Raw genomic sequence first — 27,971 nt, 5'->3', positions numbered from 1 at the left:
TCTATTTAATAGAACTGTAGGAAGCACTGTATATTAAAATATGATCATGAGCACAATATTGAAAATAAACATTCAATTGACATTTTTCCACTAGTCAATGATCCCAAACCTATCTTACATGTGTGTAAATCATTCAGATCCCATCCTTTCTGAGTAATAGCTGCAAGACCAATTGATCCTTTAGATCTGACATTTAGGCATCATAGGTTTCTTCTCTCCTCTCCAGTGGTGATTCCTTTGCATTTCTCTGGCCTCTGCTAAAAAGAGCAGAGTTGTTGACTCATCATAATTGCTTGCTGCCAAAGGAGCTGATTGGCACTGAGCACATCTTCTCTGGCAGCTGTATCAGGTGTCAGTCTGATCTGAAGAACTGCTGGAAAACTGGCAACTTCATTCCTAGATCCAAGTTGATGACGTTGGTGTTGAAATTATTGGGGGGGGGGTATCCTGCAATCCATCAGGATCCATGATATCTTTTGTGGAAATGGGCAAAAGCTTTCAATGGATTGTCCCTGCTAAATAGTTCTACAAACAGAAGGTCAGAACTGTTTATTCTGTTTGCAATATTTGTTTTTCAGTGTCAGATTTACAGAATCGGATCATTTTGTTCCTCCTCCTCTACTTTGTCTTCCTCCCCCCACCCCCAACACACACACACACACCCCTTGCTCTGCCCAGGACACAGCCAACACAATACACAGCATGATTTGTTCTTTCTCCAGTGTTCCCTACGTGGTGGCTGCAATCTGGCGCAGAGTCCAATATCAGAACTGCTTCAGAGCCAGGGGTGTTATCTAAATTAGGCAACCCCCGGTTCAGACTCTAATAAATCATGCTAACCTGTCAAATGAGAAATATCAAAGTAATTAATAATCAGGGTTTCTAGTAAAAGGTTAGTGAGTCCCATGAGCTTCTTTCGATACTTTTTTGATCTTTCAATTATTATTTTTAAATTACATTTAGGCCCAGATTTAACTTGCCACTCTTAGGAAAAGGTTATTTTATCTTTTGTGAGCTTCATTCTCATTGCTGCTAACAACTTGTCATTCTGTCTTGGTGTGCCCGGAAGGTTTTATGGCCTGCCAAAACTATCTCATTGATCTGAGCGCTTGTAAGAGCCCACGTTAGGGATTACACCATGGCGATATGAGTTGCAAAATGACATTGCCAGAAGCCTCGCAATCAATTAACGATCCTGCTAGTTAGCTTGCTTCGTTTCTGCCATTACAAGAGAAGGAGTGGGGGGAAAGAGCTAGAAGGGTAACCATTAAGCGTGGATGGACTGTTACCTGTTTCTCAGGAATGCCCAAGGTCGTACCAGTGTGAGACCAGAAGCGACCCAGTGAAAGGCACAAGAAGGATTATGGGAAGAAGGGGGCTGGCGAAGGGAAAAGGGGGTAAAATAGAGTTTGGTGCGCATGGGCTTTTAGTTTCAGCAATGCCTCTAGAACTGTGTACTACTTCTCAATAAATGAACTTTACTTTGAACCTACACCGGTTTCAAGGAGAGTTGCTTTCATTGGGAGCTGAGTGCTGCAGTTCATTACAGACAGTCTTTTTCCATTCTTACCACCTCTGCAGATAGTCTTTTTAAAGTGACCCTGGAATATCTACAGTCATTGTGAAGAATCTTCTAGGCATCCAGTAGATAAAATTACTCTGGGGATGACCTGCTGAGTTGACCAAGTCATGATCTTATCTGGCTACCTGGGAAGTATCAGATTCTGAGAAGGTAGACAGGATCTTTGTGATTGTTAGTCTGGCCACCTGTTTATTAGATCCATGTCCCTCCTGTTGATTAAGTCCTCCTGGAACGGGACACACAGTTGGATCCACATGGTGGTAAATTCATATTTGATAGACGGGATGCTTCCACCTGTCTTGAAGGATGCAATGGACCACTGGATCCAACAATTCTGAACCATTTTTCTCCAGTCTCCAATCTTCCCTTTCTCAGTAAGGTTGTGCAGAAAATAGTTGGGCTGCAGCTCCAGAGGAGCCTGGAAGAAATGAATTATCTAGACCCATTTCAGTTGGGTTTCAGGTTGGAGTATAGTACAGAAACAGCATTGATTGTATGTGTTGATGACCTCTGACAGAGCCGTTATGAAGGTGGTGCAATCATTCTAGTTCTTGATCTCTCCGTGGCTTTCGATACTGTTGATCATAGTATCCTTCTGGAGCAGCTATAGGGTTTAGGATGAGACTTAGACAGCCATGACTTAGGGAGCCATGAAGATGGCCTTGAAGGAAATATTCAGAAGCTGTTACAAAAACAAAAAGGGCAGAAGCATTCCTTAAGCCCTGGGACGACCTGCTGAGTTGACCAAGGCGTGGTCTTATCTGGCTACCTGGGAAGTATCAGATGCTGTGACTGGGAAAGGAGATAACATTAGGAAGATACTCAGGCTGGCTCCTTCCTGATTCCCTGGGGTATAAGAGGGAGAGGAGGAAAAACACAATTACATTTGTAAGGTTCTGTTAATATAGCCTATCTCAAAAAAGCTTAGTTCTAGTCTTTTTAGGGAGTCTGTTTCCTCATTTAGACCACCTCAGAGGACTGACATGGAGGCAGTGCTTCTTCTCCTTTCTCCATGGCCAATCCCAGCCAGTGCTGACAGGAAGGGAGAGGTCTGACGTAAAGCCCCGGCCTGCAGGGTGCCTAAGGGGGCTATTTTCATGGAGACCCTAATAAGGGTAGTCCTCGTTTATTTATTTGATGCATTTATTTATTTTTCAAATTTGTATATGCCACCCATCTCACTATGCAAGTGACTCTAGGCGGCATTACAGGTAAAAAAACTATAACATCCTAGAAAAAATATATGTTAAAAACTACAAAAAGTTAGAATTAAGCTAAAAAGTTAAAACTACAATGCAGACTAAAAGTGGAGACAGCATCCTCAAGCCACCAACCACCCCCAGTGTTATGAACCCGTTGAGTCCCCATGCAAGTTGGCAGAGCCAGGTCTTAATGCCCTTTCAGAAGGCCAGAAGCGTGAGGGCCAATCTCGCCTCAGGGGGCAAGATATACCAGAGGGCGGGAGCCACAGCAGAAAAGGCTCTGCTCCTGGACCCCGCCAGTCAAGACTCTCTAGGCAACAGGGTCCATAACATATCCTTTCTGCTGGACCAGTTGGGATGGGTTGATGCAATGGGGATGAGATGGTTTATTTATTTTATTTATTTTTATTTTATCTATTAAATTTTTCAACCACCCATCTCCCCCCAATGGGGGAACTCTGGACGATTCACAACAAACATTAAAAACATAAATAGATATAAATACATAAAACATCAATTAAAAACATTACTAAAAAGGAGGAGAGTCCAAGAGGATGAAAAATCTGAGGCTGAAGACAGAAGGCCTCTATGGGGCTAGCCATCCCCATGCTTGAGGTATTCCCTCCCCACCCCAGGCCAGATGGCAGACCCAGGTCTTCAAATCCCTCTGAAAGGCCAGGAATGAGGGGCCAATCTCACCTCCAGGGGCAAGATGTTCCAAAGGGCGGGGGCTACAGCAGAGAAGGCCCGCTAGTCAGAGCTCTTTTGCCGAGGGGGTCCGAAGCATGCCCTCTCTGTGCGATCGGGTGGGACGGGTTGAAGTCATAGGGGAGAGGCGGTCCCTTAGATAACCTGGTCCCATGCCATGTAGGGCTTTAAAGGTGATAACCAACACCTTGAATTGGACCCGGAAGCAAACTGGCACCCAGTGCAGCTCACAGAGCAGAGGGGTTACATGGGCCCTACTTGGGGCTCCAACAATAGCCGGCGCAGCTGCATTCTGGACCAGCTGTAGCTTCCAGATACTCTTCAAGGGTAGACCCATGTAGAGCGCATTGCAGTAGTCTATCTGGGAGATAACAAGGGCGTGAGTGACTGTTCAAAGGGCATCCCAATCCAGGAAAGGGCGTAACTGATGTACAACCCGAAGTTGTGCAAAGGCCCTCCTTGCCACGGCTGCCACCTGCTCTTCAAGCAGGAACCGTGAGTCTAGGAGGAACCCCAGATTACGCACTGGGTCTGTCTGGGGCAGTGCCACCCGATCCAGCACCAAAGATGACAAAATTCCGGATACAGAGGAGCCATTAACCCACAGCCACTCCATCTTACCAGGGTTCAGTCGAAGCCTGTTGCTCCCTTACAGCCTCCAGGCACCGCAAAAGGGTGGCCACAGAATCACTTACTTCACCAGGGATGGAGATGTATAGCTGATGCTTCTGGGTCCAATTCAAGGTGTTGGTTATCACCTTTAAAGCCCTACATGGCATGGGACCAGGTTATCTAAGGGACCGCTTCTCCCCTATGACTTCAACCCGTCCCACCCGATCGCACAGAGAGGGCATACTGATGATACCTCACCCCATGATGAAGGATGATCTTGCCCAGCGGTTTCATGTAGATGTTGAAAAGGAGCGGAGAGAGAACCAAGCCCTGTGGCACCCCACACAGGAGGGGCCGAGGATGGGACCTCTTGCTCCCTGTCACCACCGACTGGGACCGGCCCCGGAGAAAGGAAGTGAACCAACACAAAACTGTGCCGCCCACCCCCATATCCCTGAGCCGTCCCAATAGGATACCGTGGTTGACGGTATCGAAAGCTGCTGAGAGATCAAGGAGAGCAAGGATGGTCGCACTTCCACCATCCCGCTCCCACCAAAGGTCATCCGTAAGTGCGACCAATGCCATTTCCATTCCATATCTGGGCCTGAAACCTGATTGGAAGGGATCCAGATAATCCATTTCCTCCAGAACCCTTTGGAGCTGTGATGCCACCACTTTCTCAACCACCTTCCCCAAAAAGAGAAGACTGGGCGAAAATTGTCCAGTACAGTAGGATCTAGGGAGGGTTTCTTGAGGAGGGGGTGCACCAATGGCTCCTTAAAAGCAGCTGAAAACACTCCCTCCTGCAAAGATGTAGTAACCATCGCCTGGATCCAACCACGTCACCTCCCGAGCTGCTTTCACCAGCCAGGAGGGGCATGGGTCAAGATGGCAAGTGGTGGCCTTCACAGTCCCCAGGATCCTGTCCACTTCCTCAGGAGCAACAGGATCAAACCATTCCCAGATAACTGGGTAAGAACGGTCCCCCGGTATCTCCCCAGACCCTGCCCCACGCTCGGAGTCTAACTTGGAATGAATCCGAGCAACTTTGTCCTGCAGATGCTCTGAAAATTCCTCCGCACGGCCCTGCAAATGAACCCCCACATCCCCCTTACCAAGGAGGGACCTAGTGATCCTAAACAGGGCCGCCGGGCGGCATTCTGCAGACGCGATAAGGGCGGAGAAGTAGAGGCGCTTCGCCGTTCTTATTGCCACAAGGTAGGCCTTGATAGCGGCTCTAACCTGTGTTCGGTCGGATTCGGCCTGTTTTCCTCCAGCGGCGCTCTAGACGTCTCTTAACCCCCTTCAGCACCCTCAACTCCGGGGAACCACGGGGAGTGTTGGGGCCGATGTGGCAAGAGAAGTCACATAGGCGCGATCCTGTCCAAGGCCCCTGCCACCTCCCTATTCCAGGCAGCAGCCAGGGCCTCCGCTGGACCGTGCAGCAGATCCGTGGGAATATCCCCCAGCTCCCTCTGAAACCCTGACGGGTCCATCAAGCGCCGGGGGCAAACCAATCGCATGGGTCCGGCCTCCCTGCAGAGGGGGGTGGTATAGGAGAAACTCAGGGTCACCAGGACATGATCTGACCATGACAACAGGGAAAGCTGTAGATCTCCCCTCAGATCACTTTGCCATTGCTCTGGCAAGAAAACCAAATCCGGCATGTGGCCACTGTCTCAGATTGGGTCCCACACAATTTGAGACAGGCCATGGCTGCCATGGTAGCCATGAACTCCCGAGCCGCCTCCAAGGACCGCCCCAGGGACGATAGGTTGAAGTCCCCCAGAACCATAAGCCTGGGGAACTCCACCACCAGCCCCGAGATGGCCTCCAGCAGCTCAGGCAGGGAGGCTGCCACACAGCAGGGAGGCTGGTACAATAGCAGAACTCCCAACTCTTCACGGGCGCCCAACCTAATGAACAGTGTCTCACAGCCAGAAACTTGTGGAGCAATCCCCCGGAAGGCCACTAGAGATTCCTGGATCACAACAGCCACCCCTCCTCCCCTGCCCTGGCATCTCGGCTGGTGCCACACCGAGAACCCAGCTGAGCACATTTGTTGTTGTTGTTTAGTCGTTAAGTCGTGTCCGACTCTTCGTGACCCCATGAACCATATTGCACCAGGCCTTCCGGTCCTTGGGCACATTTAGTTTATATTAATTCTTATTGTTAAAACTTTCAATACATTTAGTTTATATTAGTTCTTATTGTTAAAACTTTCAATAAAATTATATATATACGTGTGTGTGTGTGTGAATGAAACAGTAAAACAAATCAGGTTTTGAATGCTTGCTTGATAGGGAAAATTGAAAGGATTGGAATATTAAAATTGGTCCTATATTAAAATTGTAATATAATGTAAATTCCAATCCTTTCACCTACATATTTTCCCTATCAAGCAAGCATTCAAAACCTGATTTGTTTTACTGTTTCATTCACACACACACGTATATATATAATTTTATTGAAAGTTTTAACAATAAGAACTAATATAAACTAAAATAGACGGAAAAAAAGAAAGGGAGAAACAAAAGAAAACGCTAAAAATGCAAAAAGAAAAAAAAGTAGAAAAAGGTACAAAAGTGGTGGTTTCTGATCTTCTTTACAGCAGTTATAAGTACAATTACAAATTGACCTTTCTCTCTGAAGTTACATGGTGACTCTCTTCTTTCTATAATCTATCCTGTCTAATCAACAAAACCATAAATTATAAGTTCATTTTTTCTTTTTTATGCAAAAAGTCCATAAGGGCTTTCCAGTCAACAATAAATATAGGTATTGTCTTTAATCAAACAAGTCAATTTAGCCATTTCAGCAAGTTCTGTGATCTTCACAAACCATTCCTCCATTATAAGTATTGCCAAATCTTTCCATCTTTGTGAATACAATAATCTCGCTGCAATTAATGTTCCATGACTCTTTTCTGTTTATCCATCAGTCAGTCCCAGGAGGAAAACTTCTGGTTTTAATTGAATATGAATCTTTAAAATCCTCTGAATTACTGTATGTATTTGAGCCCAAAATTTTCTAGCTTTTTTGCACATCTACCAAGCATGATAAAGTGACCCTTCTTGTTGTTTACATTTACAACATAAATTTGAAGTACCTTTAAACATTCGGGATAATTTTTCTGGTATCATATAGCAACGGTACATAACTTAATAAAAATTCTCTTTAAAATTGTAATATAATGTAAATTCCAATCCTTTCACCTACATATTTTTCCACTGTTCCATTTGTATATTATAACCAAAGTTTTTGGCCCCCTTTATCATACATTCTTTGGCCAGTTCTTCTGTTTCAAATTTCAGTAAAAGTTTATTCATTTTAGCAATTACAGGTTTATCATTTGTACACCATTCTGCTTCAAATTCTGTCTTACATTGTTCAATACCATGAATTCTTTTATCTACTTTAAATCTGACAACTGTAAGAAAACCAGACAACTATGCCCCTCCATCATCAATTGTTCTTTTGATTTGATTTTATATTCCTCTTGATAAAATTCTAGTATCTCATGATATGTTCACCATTTATCTTTGCTTATTATTTCTCGGCTATAAAGTGCTTCTTGTATTGAGAACCATAAAGAAGTTTTTGGGCACAGCTGGGGTCTGATTTACTGTTCCAAACAGTTATCTTTAATTTTTTTTACTTTGGTTTCTGGTTATACCAGCCGTACTCCACATTTGCTTTCTTTTCCTGAAAGAATCAGGCAGCTATGCACATTTGGTTTCAAGAAAAGTTTTTTCTTAAAATGGTAAATAAAAGGCAGTGATCTGGAATTTACACTTCACTAGACAGGCACTGGAAAGACTACATGTTCCGCACTATGCTGTGGGCAGAAGATTAGAGATAGAATTTCCAAAAATGTTAAAGCAACTGGAGAAAAAGTTTCCCAGAATTCCAGGTGAAAAATAACACATGCATTATTTTTAGCACCCTTTGCAAATAGAAAAGCACTTCATTATTTTATAAAATATGTTATGCACAAATTGGCTTGCTCTTGTTTAACACATACATTTGAGTTTGCAAAACTACCTGAGTGACCGCCTCGCCCCCACGATTTCAACCCGTCCCACCCAATCTCACAGAGAGGGCATGCTCCAGACCCCCTTGGCAAAAGAACTCCGACTAGCAGGGTCCAGAAGGCGGGCCTTCTCTGCTGTAGCCCCCGCCCTTTGGAACATCTTGCCCCCGGAGGTGAGACGGGCCCCCTCACTCCCGGCCTTTCGGAGGGATTTGAAGACCTGGCTCTGCCATCTGGCCTGGGGTGGGGAGGGAGGTCATCAGAAATGGGGTTGGCTAGCCCCCTAGAGGCCTGGTGTGGATTTCGGCTTCTTGGATTTTTTCTCTTTCTTCCATTTTGGGTAAATGTGGTTTTCTCTTTTTATAAATTTTAATTATGCATTTATTTGTTTTAATTTGTTGTAAACTGCCCAGAGTCCCCCATTGGGGGGAGATGAGCGGGGATAAGTCTGCTAAATAAAATAAAATAAATAATAAATAAAACCCACCCTCGGGAACCAGGGAGAGAAGCGGAGACCTGACAGGCCCATGCTTGCTCTTGGCTCAGATGCCAGCCGGGAGGCGTTATCCAACCACTGAGCCAGCTGGGATTCCACAGGCAGAGCAAGTGCCCCGTCCCTCATCGTGCTTCAGCAGCAGCCCAGACAGCAACTCAGTCTTGCACATATGAGAGTGTGAAGCGCTAAATCCCTCTCTGAGAACTTCATCGGAGAAAAGCTACGACCCGAACAGGAGATGCACCTTCCTGTCAAGGCTGGGCTGAGGTTTCTGAATGCCTCAGAGCAGCAGCAGCAGCAGCAGCAGCAGCAGCAGCAGCAGCAGGAATTTGTGACATTCAGGATACCGCATGACTGAGGACACAACTTTCACATCCTGCCTTTTCCTTTGGAACTTTTAAATTCCCCCAAGCACATCATATATCTATACAATGCTCTCCTGAGGAGTACACAGGCAGCACACCCAGCGCCTACATTTGACGTCTGCTCAACTGCTAGCCCTGCAAGGCATTTTTCTTTTTCTTTACGTTCTCTCTGTGCTATGCAGGTCATCCAGATCTGAGTGTCTTGAGGACTTCCTCCTGAATCGAAGAAAGAGGAGCACTGCTGTAGATGTCATCGTAATCCATTCCACCAGGTCAAGCGGTGCAGCCACCGGCTGCACACTCAACAGTCAGGCGCTCCAACCACCTTGGTTTGACATAAACACCAGTGGAATTAAGAACGATAAAATCGGACTGCAGCTTGCACGTTAAATTCAAATGCACACTTCAGGATGTTCCACGAAACAAGAGGCTTTCAAGGTTGCGAGTAAATTACTTTGTCATGTGATTGCCGAAGTGCTTACTCACATGAGAGTACAGTAAGAAGAATCGGCTTTTGAAGAGACTGGCACTAGCTCCTTAGCTCTGATAAGCGGTTTCCTTCAAAGAAAATCATTGTTAAAAACCTGATTCCACACAGCCAGAAAGTTAGTGGTAATTTAGGCAGATTCATTCTGATTCATTCAATTTCCTACAAAAATTATAAGGAAAGAGTTAAGTCATAAAGCCAAAATTAGGCAGCAACTAGCTCAATTTCTTCCCGACCTCATTTATATTTGAAATGGTTATTACACTGGGGTCCAGGTTCACTTGGTATTTCTGTGTATCAAAGTACTATCAGGAATTAAAGCATGCACACTAATCATTTCTGTGAAGACAATTTCCAAAGCCAAATGATTTGTGAAAGGTAAAAAAACAAGCCAACCAAAAGTCACCATTGCAATTTTACCTATTCAAGAGATCAAATGGCATAAGAACAATGAAGGGAAATGCCAGTCAAACCTCTGGGGAGAATGTGCCATCACAAAGTGGGGGCATTGATACTTTCTCTTTTCTGAAAGTCCTAATGAAGAGGAACCCTCAAGGAGACAAGTAAACCTCCTAAGATGCCGAAAACTTTAGAACACAAAAGCAGTTGTCAAGCAACACCTGCATAAGCTGCATAGGCCATGGCATCCTGTCACCACAGGAAGCCCTAAAAATGGACTGGATTTGGACAACCTAAAAGTCACACAAAGCCTGGGGACAAGCGACCAAGTCTAAAAATGCAGACAAATAGCCTTTACTGGCCTATGTTGGAAAAGTGGATGCTGCAAGCCACGTGAGCAACCTACATTTCCAACAATGAAGCAGAATCAACTAGTACTTCTTTCAGGAGAAACAGATCCTCATCTCGCTCCAAATTGTCAGGTTCGGTCAGCACGGGGCTTCGGGGAAGCTCTCAGCCACACCACGCGAACTCCACCGGCGGCAGCTAGTGAGGGAAAGAGGAACTGAAAGCACCGCTAATTAATGGGCCACCTGCGCCCAGCCAAACAGGAAAACCGCAGCGGAAGTTTTAACTCTATACTGATAACGGCGCGAGCCAACAATGAACGGTGCTGCAGGCAGTGAAACAAGATCACCGCGCAACGCAGAACCCTCGGGCTTGCACGTAACGGGGGGGGGGAACCAACCCAAGCCGGGGGAGGACTGTCAATCAAGGACAATGGACCCTGACCGAACCTGCCATCATGGACAATTAAGAGGGATTATTGGGGGGCCGATAATCCGCAGCGGTAACGCGATCGCGGGGCGGAAAAAGCGCGGGAAGGGGGGAATATAACAAGTGATGCAATTGTACCAAACCAGTCCTGGCTTTGCTTGTGACTGCTACGTTACGCATGAGTAAACCTCTTCTGTGAACCACACGTGTCACGGGAGTTTCTCTGTCGAACGGGGCAAACCTTACATAAAGCCAGGACTCACCGTTAGCGCTACCCGGTGCCACCGAGGAGCGTTTCCATTTCTATACAGGCATGACCAGCAACGAGGAATCCGTGGGTCAGCTGGAGCATGAGGAACCCGGACTCGAGGAGGGACGGTCAGAGCCACCCGGGAGCGACGGGGCAGCGGCCAGGGCCGGGGACCCTCCAACCGAGAGGTGGTTGATGTGCGTGAACCAAGGGCCAGACAGCTCAGGGGTCACGATGACCTGGGGTTTGGGGTCCCGGAACCGCGAGTGGGACAAGAACTTCGCCCGACTAGAGGAGAGGATCGAGCGGCGCCTAGACGCCGTGGAGGCGATGCTCCAGACCTTGCTACAGAGAGCGGGGCCATCGGCGGTGAGCGATGGCACGAGCAACAGGGGTGGCAGCCCGGCACCCCAGCTGGCACCGCCCACGATGCCCCGGTCAGTGGACCGACGGGCGGCGGACGCCCTGAGACTTCGAGGCATCACCGGGAAGTTCTCAGGGGACCCTGAACAGCTGCCGCACTTCTTGACGCACGTCAGGGGTTTCATGCAGAGGGGTGGTCACCTATTCGCTAGGGACGAGGATAGAGTATCCTACGTGGCCGAGCTGTTAGACGGCCAAGCGGCTAGCTGGGTGATCGGACTGTACGACGCCAACGTGGCGGAACTGCGGAGTTTCCCGGACTTCATGCAGGCGCTCCGGGACAGATTCGAGGACACATTGAACGCCAAGCGGGCTGAGGACGACATCCTGCAGTTCAGACAGCAGGACAAGTCGGTATCAGAGTACGCCCTGGAGTTCCGGAGGTTAGTAGAGAAGCTCACAGACTGGCCGGAGTCTCTGAGGGTGAAGTATTTTAAGAGGGGGCTCAATCCGGAGATCCTGGAGCAGGCACTGGGGCGGGATGACCCGTCCACAGTGAAAGATTGGATCTGGCTGGCCAGAATGGTGGAATCGGCGTGGCGGCAGATTCAACAAAGCACGAGGCGACGGGACCAGACGAGGGACCGGCCGAGGGAGAGACCCCCAGAGGAAAGGCAGAGCAGTCGGTGGCAGTCCACCGGGGGGCGAGAGGCAACCAAAACTCCGAACCTGTGCTTCTGGTGCGGAGGCAGAGGCCACCGAGCGGCGCAGTGCCCGACGGAGCGGGAAGGAGCCTCACCACGGCCCGAAGTCAAGCCCCCACGTCCTACCGGGAAAAGGGCCGGCGACCTACCACGGAAGAGTGCAGTGGCGGCGGTGACCAAAAGAGGACGAATGGGGTGGTCGACCCCGGAGCCGGCGTCCTCCGGAGAGGACTCGGAGCCGGCAGGAAACGAGGCGCGCTCGCACTGAACGGCGTCCCAGTGTGAGCAGGGGAACCGAGGCGCGTGGACCCAATCGGGGATGAGGACTGCCCTCCGTTCCGGGTGAGGATACACATCCGGGGGGCGAGATCCGGAGGGGAGGCACAGCTGCGGGCGCTGCTGGATTCAGGCTGCACCCACTGCTTGATGCACCCAGCTGTGGTCTCGGGACTCGGACTACAGCTGAGGTGCCTCCGGGAACCCATTGCATTCAGCCAGCTAGACGGCTCGCTGGCGGGGGGGGGCCAGCTCAGTATTACACCGAGCCGGTCCAGATGACGATCGGGAGTCACCGGGAAGAACTAAGATTTGTGGTGGTCCCGGTGGCTGACTACGCGGTGGTACTCAGCTTGGCGTGGCTGCGGCGACGGAACCCACAGGTCAACTGAATGGCGGAGGCGGTGCGATTCGGGGTCGAGAGGCCGGCGGAGCGCGAGAGCAGGCGGGACCAGTCCGTGGCGACGGGCACGACCGCAACCACAGACGGGCAAGTGGAGGATCCGAGGCACAGGGAGGCGAGACGAGAGCAGACGAAGCCCGAGACCTGGGCGGCGACAGCAGCAACAGCAGCGCCGGAGACCCGGAGACTTGCAACGATCCTGAGGCGTGGGAAGGCAGCAGCGACTGGTGGGACAACTGCAAAACGAGGGCCAGAGTCCGGGGAACCCACGACGAGCGGCGGAATCCCAAGGCAATATCGAGACCTGGCGGCGGCGTTCGGGGAGAAGGAGTCCGACCAGCTCCCTCCACACCGACCCAGTGACTGCGCCATCGAGCTAGAGCCAGGGGCAAAGCTGCCCAAACCGAAAATGTACTCCCTGTCAATAAGGGAGATGGGGGCTCTGTGGGAGTTCATAGACAAGAACCTAGTGCGGGGATTCATCCAACCCGTGAAGTCACCATTAGCGGCCCCGGTACTATTCCGGGAGAAGAAGGATAGCTCACTCCGGATGTGCGTGGACTACCGGGGGCTGAACACAATCAGCACCGAATACAAATACCCCCTCCCCCTGATGAAGGACCTAATGTCGCACCTATCCAAGGGGAGAGTGTTCACAAAACTGGACTTGCGCGAAGCTTACTTTAGGGTCAGGATCTGCGCAAAAGATGAGTGGAAGACAGCGTTCAACATGCTGCTCGGAAGCTACCAATTTTCCGCGGTGCCGTTCGGATTAAAAGGGGCCCCAGGGGTGTTTATGCAGCTAATAAACGAGGTGCTGCACGACCTACTCTACCGGGGCGTCCTGGTCTACCTGGACATCCTCATCTACACCGAAACCCTGGCGGAGCACGTGAGCCTGGTGCGCACGGTGCTCCAGAGACTGCTGAAGGCGCAGCTGTACGCGAAGCTATCAAAATGCGAGTTTCATCAGGAGCAGCTAGACTACCTCGGCTACCGGATATCCAGTCGGGGAATTGAGATGGACCCGGCGAAAGTAAAAGATGTTCTGGGCTGGGAAGCGCCGCGAACCCGGAGGCAACTTCAAAGCTTCTTGGGGTTTGCGAACCTCTACAGACAGTTCATCCCGAACTTTGCCCAAATCGCCCTTCCCCTGACAGACCTACTAAAAACCAAGGGCAGTGGAAAACCCCCCAAGCCCAGCATGGCACTCGCGTGGACTGTGGAATGCCAGGGGGCATTTGAGGAGCTAAAACGGCGGTTCACAGCGGAGCCGATCCTGCGCCATCCCGACCCAGATCGGCGGTTTATCATACAAGTAGACGCGTCAGACGTGGCAACGGGGGCGGTCCTGCTCCAGCCCAGCCCAGAGGGGGCTATCCACCCATGCGCCTACGCCTCCCGCAAATTCACAGAGACAGAGAGGAGGTGGATGGTGTGGGAGAAAGAGGCGCACGCGGTCAAGTGCGCGCTAGCCACGTGGAGGCATCTATTGGAGGGGGCAGCCGAACCATTCGAGGTGTGGACGGACCACAAGAACCTCGAGGCCCTGAAGGCCCCGCGTAAGCTATCCCCCAAACAGGCGCGGTGGTCCCAATACTTCGGGAGGTTCAGGTTCACCCTAAAACACATCCCCGGGAAACGCAACTTCCTAGCAGACGGGTTGTCTCGCATGCCCCAGCACGCCAGCCTACGAGAGATCGTGGACTCCATCATCCCTGCCAGCAGGCTGGCTGCAAAGGCGGTGACCCGGAGCCAGACCAAGGGGGAGCGACGGGACGCGGCGCCCGAGGTAAAGCAAGGGTTTGCGGAGGCGGCAGAACGGGACGCTTGGCTCAAGGAAAACCGAGAAGTACTAACCAGCCAAGAGGGTTTGTGGTGGCACGAAGGGAAGTTGTACGTACCCGAGGGGTGCCGACGCGGGGTCATGGAAAGAGCCCACGACAGCCAGAACGCGGGGCACTACGGCTTCGTGAAGACGCTCCACTTAATCCGGCGGCAGTTCTGGTGGCCAACGCTCCGGAAGGATGTGGAGGCATATTCGGGGGGTTGCCCGGTGTGCGTGACGGCGAAAGGGGCTAAAGGCAAGCCTAGGGGGTTACTCCAGTCGGTAGCGGACCCCGACGGCCCATGGCAAGAGATCGCCATGGACTTCATAGTAGAGCTCCCGGAGAGTAAGGGGAAGACCGCCATTTGGGTGGTTACGGACTTATTCTCCAAACAAGCGCACTTTGTAGCATGCCGGCGAGTCCCCACGGCGGAGAGGTTGGCGAGGCTGTTCGTGCAGCATGTTTACCAGCTGCACAGCGTGCCCCGACGGGTCGTCAGCGATCGGGGCGGCAACTTCATCGCGCGGTTCTGGAGGGAGTTCCTGAAGCGGGTGGGGATGAAGCAAACCCTTTCCTCCGCAGCGCACCCGCAGACGGACAGAGCCACGGAACGCCTGAACGGGGGGCTCGAACAGTACCTGCGCTGCTACGTGGAACACCGACAGGACGATTGAGTGGAGCTACTGCCATTCGCGGAAGTAGCATACAATAACGCTGTCCACAAAAGTACCAGCTTTTCTCCATTCAAAGTAGCCACCAGGAGAGACTTCGTCCCCATGCCGGAGTTGCCTCAGCCGGAGTCCCAAATCAACTCCTTGGACGCCTGGTTCGCCCAAATCGACGCCACCCGGCGAGCGGCACACGCGGCATTGCAAAAACCCAAAGCCGACTACAAAAAACACGCGGACCGCAAGAGACTCCCCGAGGGGCAGTGGAAAGTGGGGGACCAGGTGTATTTGTCAACCAAAAACCTAAAGACACACCAGACATCGAAGAAACTCAGCCCGAGATTTGTGGGACCGTTCCCCATTGCAGAGGTCATCAACCCCGTAACCGTCAGGCTGATGCTCCCGAAAAGCCTCGGGAAGATCCACCCGGTGTTCCACTGCAGCCTGCTAAAGCTGCACCAGCCGGGGAACGCCTGGCACAAGGCAGAGGGGGTGCCACCACCCATCATGGTCGGTGGGGAGCAGCATTTCGAGATCAACCAGATACTGGACGCCAGGAGGCACAAGGGGCAGGTCCAGCTCCTAGTGCAATGGAAACGTTTTCCCAAGTCCCACAGCGAATGGGTAAGCAAAACCCACATAAGAGCGCCGGACCTAGTGTGGGACTTTTACAACAAATACCCCGGGAAACCGAAATAAAGTCGGGGGTGGATATGTTTTCAGGGGGGCGGTATGTCAGGTTCGATCAGCACAGGGCTTCGGGGAAGCTCTCAGCCACACCACGCGAACTCCACCGGCGGCAGCTAGTGAGGGAAAGAGGAACTGAAAGCGCCGCTAATTAATGGGCCACCTGCGCCCAGCGAAACAGGAAAACCGCAGCGGAAGTTTTAACTCTACACTGATAACGGCGCGAGCCAACAATGAACGGGGCCGCAGGCAATGAAACAAGATCGCCGCGCAACGCAGAACCCTCGGGCTTGCACGTAACGGGGGGAACCAACCCAAGCCGGGGGGGGGGACTGTCAATCAAGGACAATGGACCCTGACCGAACCTGCCATCATGGACAATTAAGAGGGATTATTGGGGGGCCGATAATCCGCAGCGGTAACGCGATTGCGGGGCGGAAAAAGCGCGGGAAGGGGGGAATATAACAAGTGATGCAATTGTACCAAACCAGTCCTGGCTTTGCTTGTGACTGCTACGTTACACGAGTAAACCTCTTTTGTGAACCACACGTGTCACGGGAGTTTCTCTGTCGAACGGGGCAAACCTTACACAAATAACCATCCAATTTCACAACACACATGAGCCACCTATCTATAATTTCTATATGGTGAAAGCACGTGGTGCTTTGAAGTTTGTGAACCGTTTCGAATGTTCAGTATTTCTGCATAAATATGACCTAAAATGTGACCTGTTGTCCAAACAAGCCCTAAAACTAGAAGAAGAGAACTCAATTAAACCAATGAGTCAAAAACATTATATTGGTTCATTTATGTATTGAGGAAAATGATCCAAAGCTACATATTTGTGTGTGGCAGAAGTACGTGAACCCCTAGGATTATCAGTTCATTTCAAGGGGAAATTAAAATCAGATGGTTCAATCAATGGGCTGATAGGTGTGAATGTGGGAGGTCCTGCCTTATTTAAAGAATAGAATTCTGGGTACTCATTATCAAAGTCTGATCTTCACAAAACATGTATGTGGAAGTGTGTCATGGCTCAGAGACTTCTGAGGATCTCTGAAAAACAGTTTATGCTCACCAGGCTGGAAAAGGTTACAGAACCATTTCCAAAGAGTTTGGACTCCACCAGTCCGCTGTCAGGCAGATCATGTACAATTGGAGGCAATTCAACCACTGTTACCCTCTTCAGGAGCAGTCAACCAAACAAGATCACACCAAGAGCAAGGCTTATGAAACATGCCAGGTCTCAAGCCCAGGGTAACATCCAAGGAACTAAAGGCCTCTCTTGCATTGGCAAATGTCAGTGTTGGCTTGAGTGAAGTGTGTGATGTTTGAACTGTATCCCATCTGTGAAAAGTGGCAGTATCATGGTTTGGGCCTACTTTGCTGCCTCTAGATCAGGATGGATTGCCATCATTGATGGAACTATGAATTCTGAATCGTACCAGCAAATTCTACAGGGAAACATCAGGGTATCTGTCCATGAACTAAAGCTCAAGAGAAAGTGGCTCATGCAGCAAGATGACCCAAAACTCAAAAGTTGTAAGACCAAAGAATGGTTAAAGCAAAAGAAAGTTCATGTTTTGGAACGGTCAAGTCAAATTCCTGACCTTAATCCTATAGAAATGGTGTGGAAGGACCCGAAACGGGCAATTCAGGCAAGGAAGCCCACCAACATCCCTGAGTTGAAGCTGTTCTGTAGAGAGGAGTGGGCTAAAATTCCTCCAAGCCAATGTGCAGGACTGATCAAGAGTTATCAGAAATGTAGTTGCATTTATTGCTGCCCATGGGGAGGTACACCAATTACTGAAAGCAAAGGTTCACATACTTATTGCCACGCACAAGTATTTAGCTTTAGATCATTTTCCTCAATACACATTCTGCTGGCCTAGTTCTAACTGTACAGGGCACAACACTATTTTTATTCTTTCCATGCCTTCATTGTTAAAGCAAATAGAATATACTGCATTCTTCATTTAAACTATACTCAAGCATTTGCTAAGAACCAAATATGAGATGTATTTACAGAGAATTGTACTTGATCTATCTTATATGAAGGAAGCATTCCCCAAAACCAGATCAACGTTTTTCTGCAGCAGACCTATTGTTTTTGCCTGTAGCTGCATCTTTGATCACAGCCAAAGTATACCTAACACTGCCAATGTTCTATTTTGGAAAATAAGATAGTGGCCAGGTTTTGACATTAAAAATATTGTATGCTTTGCAGTTGGTAAATAATAAACAACTTTGAATTACAGCCATCCCTTGAATTTCCCACTTGTCTTATGCGTCTCTGTAGTGCACGCTACAAAATTTCATCAGTTTTGTTCCAATTCGGAATTCCTGAGTCTATGATTTAGCTTCCAAACCACAGTGAAACTTCTTTAAGCTATTCTTACAGATGATAACCCTCAAGAAATTGGTTCTTCAGCCTCACATTTGGGCTTTGTTTCGTGTCAAAAGCCAAGTTTGGGTTGTGACTTAAGAGAAACAAGAAAGTGGAATAAAATATCTGGTTTCAGCCTCTTCAATTTATTTTTTAAATCAAGCCCACCATACAGAAATCACCTGGCAATTCCATCTGGATTCAGTATGATAGTTCTTAGTTCTTGAAGAGAAGGCAACAACTAATCACCTGCAGGTTAAATGAAAATTCCAGTGGCTTTTAACAGGGCAGAAATATTTAATTTCATTTTTAGAACTGTACAAGATATATAATACAGTACTTTTCAAACACAGTTCCTGCAAAATTTGTTAAATATTTATTCATCCGAGTATTTCAAGAGTTCTTGAAGGTACCAAAAAAGTATTAAATAAAGATACTCTCTCACTCTCACACACACACACTTACTTAGCAAAGAATGTTTGGAAATTACTTGTTCCTCCAAACAAGAACCCTACAACTTTCCAAAAGAAAAAAGTAAAACTTATTAGCCAAATCTTTCTCTGCTTCGTAACAGGCCTTTCAATTGCATACAAATTTAAACTTATGTTCAGTATTTTTGTGGTCTCCAACTATATTGCGTAGCTGCAAGTACATCATATCAAGAATACAACTATTGTAAAGCCATCATTGCCCCACCCGTACATTTATCCCAGGCAACCTTTTTTTTTTTATTTAGAAAGATTTTATTTATAAAAGTGGCATTCACCACACTGATTTTCTGCTAGTTTACATTCTCCTCATTGTGCTCACTAAAGTTTGTATTTAGCTTGCAAAACAAACGATACCTCTGACAACATTAAGTATGAAGTTAAAGCCGGATACAAACAGTATAGAAATATAGACACAATGATTTGTTGACCTAGGACTTTTCTAGTTTCAAGAAAGAGGTTGTGCATAAAAGCAGATACAGCACAAAGACACTCTGCCCTTTTTGGAATTGGTGAAGTCACCCTAACACTGTTTCAGCCACTTGGCAAGAAGATGCAGAAAGATGCTTGTGCAGCAAAGCTACCAGGTTTTCAGCACATCTGTATCATGCTCCCAGGATAGGGTACTTGAGCAGAGCCATGATGGCTGCACTGATGACTCCAGAAATGGGGACAGTGACAAACCAGGCCAGGAAAATATTGCGGAACAGACGCCAATCCACAGCTTTCTTTGACCGCAGCCAGCCTACAGACACCACCGATCCCACCTTGAAGAGACAAAGTACAGAACTTAAAGCTCGTCAGTATTCAGCTGGAACAAAAATGCCATTCACAGTTTTCACACATATTTTCCCTAGATTCAAGTTTGTGCAAATACTTCCCAAAAAGAAGACTTTTGACCAATAAAACACCAAAGCATTAAAAACTCTCCACATTTCAGAAAAATGTAGAATTCATCAGATCCACAATATTATGACATGCTAGCACATGGATCTAAATACAGCCTTGCAATGAAACCCAAAGAAAGTATATTCTAAGGTTAATAGAAAGCCAAATGTGATCAATATAATGGGTGAACAGTTGCCTTGGATAATTAAAAATTATTCTCCCTGAACCTAACTATTACAGTGATGCCTCAGGTCACGAATGCTTCTGTTCACGACCAATTCGGGTCACGAACAGCTCCGGTCGCAAAATTTTGCCTCCGTTCGTGAACGCCGGATCGGGTCACAAACAGGATCCGCGGCCATTTTCCCTTCCGTGACACGGTCTGCGGCCATTTTCCGCCCCTAACACGTGGTCCGTGGCCTTTTTTCCGCCTGACACGTGGTCCGTGGCCATTTTTCCGCCCGACACGTGATCCGCAGCCATTTTTCCGCCCCTGACACGTGGTCCGTGGCCATTTTCCACCCGACACGTGGTCCCCGGCCATTTTCCGCCCCTGACACATGGTCGTAGGGAGGGGGACTCTCCCTCCAAGCAATAGCCGCCTCCCTGTCCTCCACGCCAGAACGGATTAACGGTAATTACATTGAACCTTATGGGAAAATTTGCTTCGGGTCGCGACCAGAGTCATGGAACAAATTAAGTTCGTGAACCGAGGTTCCACTGTATAATGAAAACTGGAGCTAGCTTCTGAGCTTTCCAGAGAAAGACACAAAGGTCAATGAAAAGCATAGCAGAATTACACACACCTCAACAAGATGGCTGCCGCCAACAATGTTAATATTAATTTTACAGATGCACTTCATACTTACTTTACAGTGAGTTGTGCTGATAGGCAAACCAATATTTGAAGCAATAACCACAGTCAGAGCAGATGCCAGCTCAATGCTGAAGCCACTGCAGAAAAGTAAATTTCAATCAATAGAGAAATCAGTGGGGTTAGAAAGAAACTGAGCTGAAACATTAAGAGTATCCATTAAAAAAAGAGTTCATGCTCCTTTGAATGCTCCTTTTAAAGACAGGATAACAGCTATCAACACTTTAGGTATATAAATGGGTAACACTGAATTATTCAAGTCAATTTCTGCAAAATGTACATTAAAAGTTCCAAAGGATTCTTGAAATAAGTCTCAAGCTTATTAGGCCCTCAAACTACCCCACTCAGTTCCAGCCCAGGTTATTTCCCAGTCTGGTGGCATTATCCTACATTGGAAACTTCTCCCCTTACCTTGAAGGTGTGATGGGAGTGAGATCCTTCCCCATGGTCTGAATGACTCTTCTTCCCCAGATCCACAAGCCGGTGCAGATCCCAACACCGCCATATAGCAAAAGCCAAATTGGAGTGGCCACCTTGGAAGACACATCACCCGTTTGATAGACCAAGTATAGGGCAACGAGAGGACCAATAGCATTGCTGCCAAAAGGGAAAACACACCATGTCAATCAACCAAGCCAAATATACCTAAAGCAGCAAAAGAAAAAATATCCCCCAGCATCAGCCTGGAGAATTTTTTCTGTCAGTAAATGGATAAGAGTAATATGCCAAAGGTCAACTCTGCCCTAAGAATACCTTTATTCACGTGCAAAGAAAGCAACAAAAATTAGTTACTTGAGGGCGACCAGACCGAGCCGGCCACTGACCTCACATCGTTTCCTCCATGAGCAAAGGAGCCAAAGCAGGCGGTCAGGATCTGCAGGAACTGGAAAAGCAGAGACACTTCTGGCTTGTCCTGGTCATGCCACTCATCCAGAGAGCAACTACTATCCTTCCTATTAACAACCCCCATCTCCACTTTCTGCAAATCCACGTCAGGTGGGTGGGCATCTGCCACAGCATTACAGTAGCTGGTGTAGCTGTCCATGCGGATCCTCTTCTTGGAATCTACTCCGGGCCACGTCAGCTTCTCTATCTCATCTGCTCCCTTTGGTTCAGCCTCTTTCACTCGGAATGAATCCAGAGGCATGCCGCAGATAGCCATGGTGTAAGAGGTATAGCTGTTGTTGCGCCGCAGAGGCTTGTCTCCGGAATCTCCCATGCAGTCACCTACTTTGGCCAGGTGAAGTTTATGAAGGAGCTCCTTATACAGCCCAGAATCCTTATGCACAGTGTGATAATGTCCACTGGAGCCCATCTGGTTGCTCACCACGTGGTTCAACTGAACAAGACTCCCATTGGGAAGCTGCATGGCTCCTGCAGACATAAAGGCAGTTTGACCTCAACAGCATGTAAGCTACTACGTCACCAGAAGGTGCCTATTTTCTAAGTCATTAGCAGAACTCCAGCGAACTTATACCGGCACTTACTAAAGCCACTTGTACATCCCTTAAAATGCAGGTTCAAGATCAACTCACCACTATCAATAATTGTTTCCTTCATCTCAACCTTAGAAAGCTTCTCACGTTCTGGGATCTCCTCCACATCTCCCAAGTTGAAAGAGACAGCCCTTTCCTCAATAGTTGCTTTGGGAGGCACATCAGCTGCATTGCTCCTATCTTCATCATCAGCAATGCCGTTATCTATAGTTGTCTTAGTTTCATCTTGTTCTTTCAGACTGCTCTTTTTCCTCATTAACGGACTCTCAGAAGGGCTGGACTTTATCTCTTCTGCAGAAACAAGCAAGCTGCAACTAAGAAAAGCATTCACCTCCCCAACGTATTCCAAGGCAGCACCCAAAATTTAACCAAGAAGGAAAGCAAAGATCTACAAATCACAACATATATAACAAGGGATATGGAAATTCACACTCCACAATATTTGAAAACTATGTTGAGTCCTCCCTCCCTCCATAAAGTTTTATATACAATAGTGTTATATATTGTCCAATGCCAGGTTTAAGCAGCATATGGCCTGAGTTACAAGAATTCTACAGAGCGCTCAACAGCTCAGGATGAGGAACCATGTCACAACCTGCATTTTATATTTTCCAAGCTGTGCCCTGGAACAGGATCCAAAAGGAAACTCATCCTGAAGGGGTGGATTGGAACAAGGAAAGGGAAACCGCTTGCTAGAGCTAGGAGCATAGTAACTAATGTGCATGGAACTTTTTCACACCACAAAGGCACTAAATGATCTAACGCACTTTTTGTGATAGCTGCGACACATTATACAAATTGGTCAATTCAGACAACAGAGAACCCAACAACATTCAGCTCTGAGGATCTGGGACAGGCACAAGCTGTCTGCAACCCGAGTGACCCTTTTCCCCACAGCACAGAACCGGTGCCAGCGCAGCAACATAGAAAGCCCCCCCTCCCACTTCTGCCATTGAGATCACTCTGGATCTGCCCAGGCCCTGCTCTCGGCACACTCTCCAGACTCTGCTCTAGCTACATGGAGTTACCTGGCACGAGCAGCAGGTGCCAAGAAGCAACCTGCAGCATACATGAACCCAGCCCAATTTACTTCAAGTTCAGTTTACATTTAAATCCAGCTGTTTAACAGGACAGTCATCCAAAGCACAACATCTAAAGACTCAGCTATGCTGCACTATCGCATTCAAGTTCAATTAACTTTGATCTACTTACGTTCAATTTTCTTCTTCATTCTTGGACAGATAAGAAACCAGACGATGAGAGCACACAAAATAGCACTCCCCGAAGAAATCAGGATGATGCCCCAGAGGGGAAGTTTGTCAAAGCCCAGCACTAGGAAATAAAACAATGCATCTTGAAACGCTGTGGCAAGAGGCCCTCCTAACACAAAAAATACCTCTCAGCCAAGCACTCCAGGTTGAGCTTCATGTGCAAGGGAAATGGAGCCTCGCTCCCTTCAGCCAAACGTGAATTCCTTCTGCCTTTTGTTTTGCTTGTTAGACTAAATGACTGCAAGATGACATTACGACTTACATAGCCACGCAGTACCTATATGGTTAGGCCATTGCATGCGCGCGTGCCTTTTGGTGTCCTCAGTGCTGCACAGCCTGTTAAACTCAAGTTAATCTAACACAATTGCTCTGTTCGTTTTACATGCCAAGCACAAACGAATAAACTGAATCGCTTAACATGCCATCTAGGTTCACAGAACAAGCTAGGACAACAGGGTTTCCACAACACACTGAACTATGAAATACTTGGCCTATGTTGAGTCCAGTCACAAAAAAAAAAAATTGAAACTATGGTCTCTCCTAGAAATTGTATATAACTCCAAGAAAAAAAGAAACCAATAAATTTTGCCTTTTTCTTGCTGAATCAGCTTCAATCTGGCCTTAGTTTCTTCCCTTGCTCGTATTTCACAAACTACCTCAGGGCTCATGTATTATACACCCCAAACAAGAATCATGTTTTTATCCATTTTATCACTGATTTTCTTGGCTCAAGGGAAGAATGGTAGTGTAAACCAATAACAACAGAAAGCTTATCTGAGGCAAAACCTGGGGACCACAAATTTGGTATCACAATACTTTCCCAATTAGCCAGGGCAGTATCTAATGTAAAACAAGCTGCTGGAGTTTAGAGGCATTGGAGTTGTAAATGATAGTTTGGTGTGTTATGCAAATACAACATATACCTCAAAATTAAAAAGGTCCAACAATGAGAACATTTTTACAGGATTAGAAAAATTAGGTTGCTAAGAGCATTTTGGCAATGAATTCCAGGTGAGATGGTTATGGCTGAGGTACCTTACTCACTATTCATTTACATTTCCAGTAACACACACAAAAGGGTTGCTCTACCCCAATAGAAGCAGCAGAAGGAAAAAGCAGTTTCAAGCACTTAAAATTCATTCAACTACCTGGAGTTTAGAACCCGTTGCAGCAGGCTGCGGTCCAGCAGAAATGCCCTTGTCAATATGACATCTCCCTGGTTTATACCAAAAATGCTAAAGTCTTATTAAAGTTGAATCCAGCTTCTTTCCCCCACCAACACCCAGTTTAATATTTCAAGAGATTCAGAAGGATCCAACACAGAAGTATGACATTCCTCTTCCATGCACTTGTTGTCAGCACTTCTTGGGGAAGGGGAAGACAGGAAAATTCTTTGGAATCTAATATTCATAGCACAGAGAGCCAGAGTGAGAAATCCACCCAAAGCCTCCTAGCTGGTCAGAATTTGATTAGAAGAATGCAGAAAATGGTCTGGTTTAGCAGCATCTAGTATCCCAAGTTTCAGCAAAGAAGGAAAGGGAGAAGTCAGATCAGAGTCTGCAGGTAACTGAGGGGGATTGTGGAACACCAGCAGCAGCAAGTCAGAAATAGTCGCTCCTGTGAGGATTAAGAAGAAAGGACTCTAGTAATTTACAGAGTGAACAGGCCTCTTGGACGAGGTAACTATCTAAGGTTGAACTCAGCGTATGCTAGCCTGCAGCCTTCTGTAACGGCCCAGACCAGTTGCCTTCTAGAAGAATTCAGTCCTGTAAAGCAAAAGGGGTAAAATTCTGTGTTTGATTGAGAAGCTTATAAAGGATTGTAAAATTAAACCTTAATATTTGATGCTCTACTTACAAGGTGCGCCACTATACATGACTGAGAAGAGATTGATTCCAATTGTGCAAGCATAGAAAACGGGCAATGCACGTAATCCATTCGGAACAGGATTTGCCTACAAAAAATGTATTTTATGATATGGATGCATTACTAAAAAAAAAAAAATATCCAGAAATTTTACATCTCTAAATACAATGCAAACATGTGACATATTTTAAAGAGCCAACACTAATCCTGCCACCAAAAGGGCAGAAATAGGAAACAACATTTACTGCTTTTCCTTTATTTTTAGGGAAAAGAAGAGGGCTTTGAAAAAAAGTGCTATGAACTGACCAACTTCAGAGCTATATAAATCTTCACAGCTTTGCAACTGTGGCAAAAAACATTGTGGATTCTGTAGCATTTTTAGCCTCTCCCAACCCACCCAACCACACTTTTTTGTGGTATTCCCAATGCCAGGAAACCAGAGGAATCTGGGATGGTTTTTCCCCCAACAATCAATTTCTCCTCCAAGACCTAATCTCAGGAAAGCTTAAAAGGGTCATTTGTGAAGAGAAGCCATAAAGCACCCACAACCCGCTCTCAACATAGCTCCAGAGTAAAGAATGTGAAATAATTGTCTAAAGTTAAAAGAAGGCAACATTAGGGAAAAACTTCCCCATGCTAAAAACATGACAACAGGAACAGTTACCAAGAGAAGCTGCAGATTTCCCTTCACTAGACACGTTCAGGTAGAGAGAACGGACAATGAACAGTCAACTATTGGGGTAGTTTAAACTGGATTCTCATCAGTCTGATGGCTTCCCAACTATAAAATTCCCAACTATAAAATTCTACATTTACAACCTAATAATAAACTCACTACATATTAGTTTGTTCTTGCCCACAAAATGAAGACTACATAGAATTACATTTCAGATCTGTTCAGCAACAGACTGAACTTTTAGACATGGGAACCACTCCTCTGGACAGACCACCAGAGAATAAAATCTTAAATTAAATTCACACTTTTTCTCAGGCTCCTATAGAAGAGATACCGGCCAAACGTTCAGTGCACAGAAAACATTCTCCAGTGGGAAAATTCCTGGAGCTTGGTATGATGTGCTGCAACCGGCTAAAGATAGAGGCCATCTGCATCCAGCACAACCCACGGCTACAACCCCCACGTGGTCCCCTTTCGGACTGCCGATGCCCAAGATTAGGCCCTATCTGCCAGCAGCACACGCCAAAGTATAGGTTCTTGCTTCCCCCAGCGGCATACGTACCTTGGAAAGAATAAACCTCCTAACGATGAAGAACAGGACAGCAGACATTATGCCAGAAAGAAGCGGGGAGATGAACCAGGACAGCACTGGAACGATCAGAAGGCAGAAGGGGGCACCGTTACAGGATGGAAAGGTGCCAATTCACCAATCCAAACCGAGACCGCTCTGGGGCGGGCGGGTCCCTCCCGGCTTACCGACTTTCAGCAGCTCAGACCACCGGACTCCCTCCTGTCCTTTGGCCACCAGCGAGAAACCGATGGTCGCCCCGACGATGCAGTGGGTCCCGGAAATGGGCAGCCTCAAGAAGGAGGCGGCCAGCTGCCACACGGCCGAACCTGGCGGGGAAAGGGCGTCAGGCGGCTCCGGCCTCCCCCGCGGCGCCCCCGGGGCCGGGGCCGGGGCCGCACTCACCGAACATGGCGCTGACCGAGCCGGCCATCAGCAGCTCCGGCGCGGCAGCGTAGAGGCCGACGTCGATGAGCCCCTTCTGGATGGTCTCGCTGACCTTGGCGCCCAGCAGCACCGAGCCCGCCGTCTCGAAGACCGAGGCCAGCACGCAGGCCCGCCGCAGGCTCACCACGCCCGAGCCCACCGCCGTCCCGAAGGAGTTGGCCACGTCGTTGGCGCCCACTGAGAAGGCCAGCACGAAGGCGATCGCGAAGCCCAGCGCCAGCATCCACAGGAAGGCGCCCAGCGGGCCCGCCGCCGCCGCCGCCGCCTCCGTGACCGCCGCCAGGGCCGTGGGGACGGCCGACGCCATGCCGCCGAGGGCGCTATCAGAAGGGCGAGGCGGACCGGCTGAGCAGGGGCCCCCGCCGCCCCGCCATGGCGCCGCGCCCTCCCGCCGCCGCCGCCGCCGCCGCTCCTGCAACGAAAAGCGCGCATCAGGCGGCCTGCGGGCGCAGCCACAAGATGGTTCCCTCCCGCCCTCGGGGCGCCCCGGCGGGACCCCCGCGCCAGGAGCCAGCCTCACCGCGGAGGAGCCCGCTGCCTGCTCGCTCGCTCGGGCGCCGGCCTCGTGCGCGCCTCGACTCTCGCCCCTCAGTTCTGCTCTGCCCTCCCCGCCCGGCCTCCCCCACAGCACCTCGCCGGCTCGGTCTGGCGCGCGCGGCAGCCCGCCTTATAGCCGGCGCCCCACGTGACGCGCGCGCCCCGCCCCGTCTGCGGCTGCCGCGAGCCCGCGCGGGTCCTGCCGGAGGGGAGGGGGCGGGCGGCTCTTTCCCTCGCGTGGCCGCTCTCCTGCCGGGCAGCCGCGGGGCGGGCGGGGCCGCGCGGCCGGCGGAAGGACGCGGCGCCCGCCGCAGCCCCGCTCCCGCTGAGGCGGAGAGCCTCCCTCGGCGCGGGGCGGCCGAGCTCCCGCAGCCGGGGTCCCCTGGAGGGGCCGGCGCTGCGGGCGTTCCCCGGGCGGGCCCGGGCAGCTCCTCGGGGTTTTTGTAGGGCCCCGGCCGGGAGGCCGAAACGCCTCGCCCGCCGGCCTTGCTGAGGAATCGCCAGTCAGCAGCCGGCGCCGCCTCGCCTCAGGCCGCCGTTGCGTCCTCTCCAGGAAGCGAAGCCGACCCCGCCGAGCGTCTTGCAGTCGCTGAGGCCCCCAGAGGCCGGGGGATACCTTTGCCTCGAGGTTTC

The 27,971-nt window shown here is 48.9% G+C and overlaps 1 protein-coding gene across 2 annotated transcripts; it reads right to left on the bottom strand.

The window, feature by feature from the left end:
• Positions 1-10: 10 nt before the first annotated feature.
• Positions 11-27,971, bottom strand: SLC20A1 (solute carrier family 20 member 1). Of its 2 annotated transcripts, none has more exons than XM_088152046.1 (11): positions 27,322-27,971; positions 26,760-27,213; positions 26,543-26,683; positions 26,349-26,434; positions 25,102-25,198; positions 23,186-23,305; positions 22,013-22,264; positions 21,302-21,851; positions 20,889-21,074; positions 20,473-20,557; positions 11-2,428 (listed from the first exon to the last, which is right to left on the bottom strand). In XM_088152046.1, exons 2-11 carry the CDS (start codon positions 27,106-27,108, stop codon positions 2,405-2,407), a joined length of 1,890 nt encoding a protein of 629 aa, XP_088008172.1. In that variant the 5' UTR covers positions 27,109-27,213; positions 27,322-27,971; the 3' UTR covers positions 11-2,404. The 2 variants fall into 2 exon arrangements, with proteins under 2 accessions (XP_088008172.1, XP_088008171.1); XM_088152045.1 differs by lacking the exon at positions 11-2,428 and adding an exon at positions 18,505-19,482 and having other exon boundaries at positions 27,322-27,969.

The sequence above is a fragment of the Python bivittatus genome, unplaced genomic scaffold, assembly GCF_059951505.1.
Source record: "Python bivittatus isolate LINGU-HERP-01145 unplaced genomic scaffold, Pbiv_v1 ctg000680_np1212, whole genome shotgun sequence".
Classification (NCBI taxonomy): Eukaryota; Metazoa; Chordata; class Lepidosauria; order Squamata; family Pythonidae; genus Python; species Python bivittatus.
Note: the sequence above shows the minus strand (reverse complement) of the source record. Positions and strands in the feature narration are given on the sequence as shown.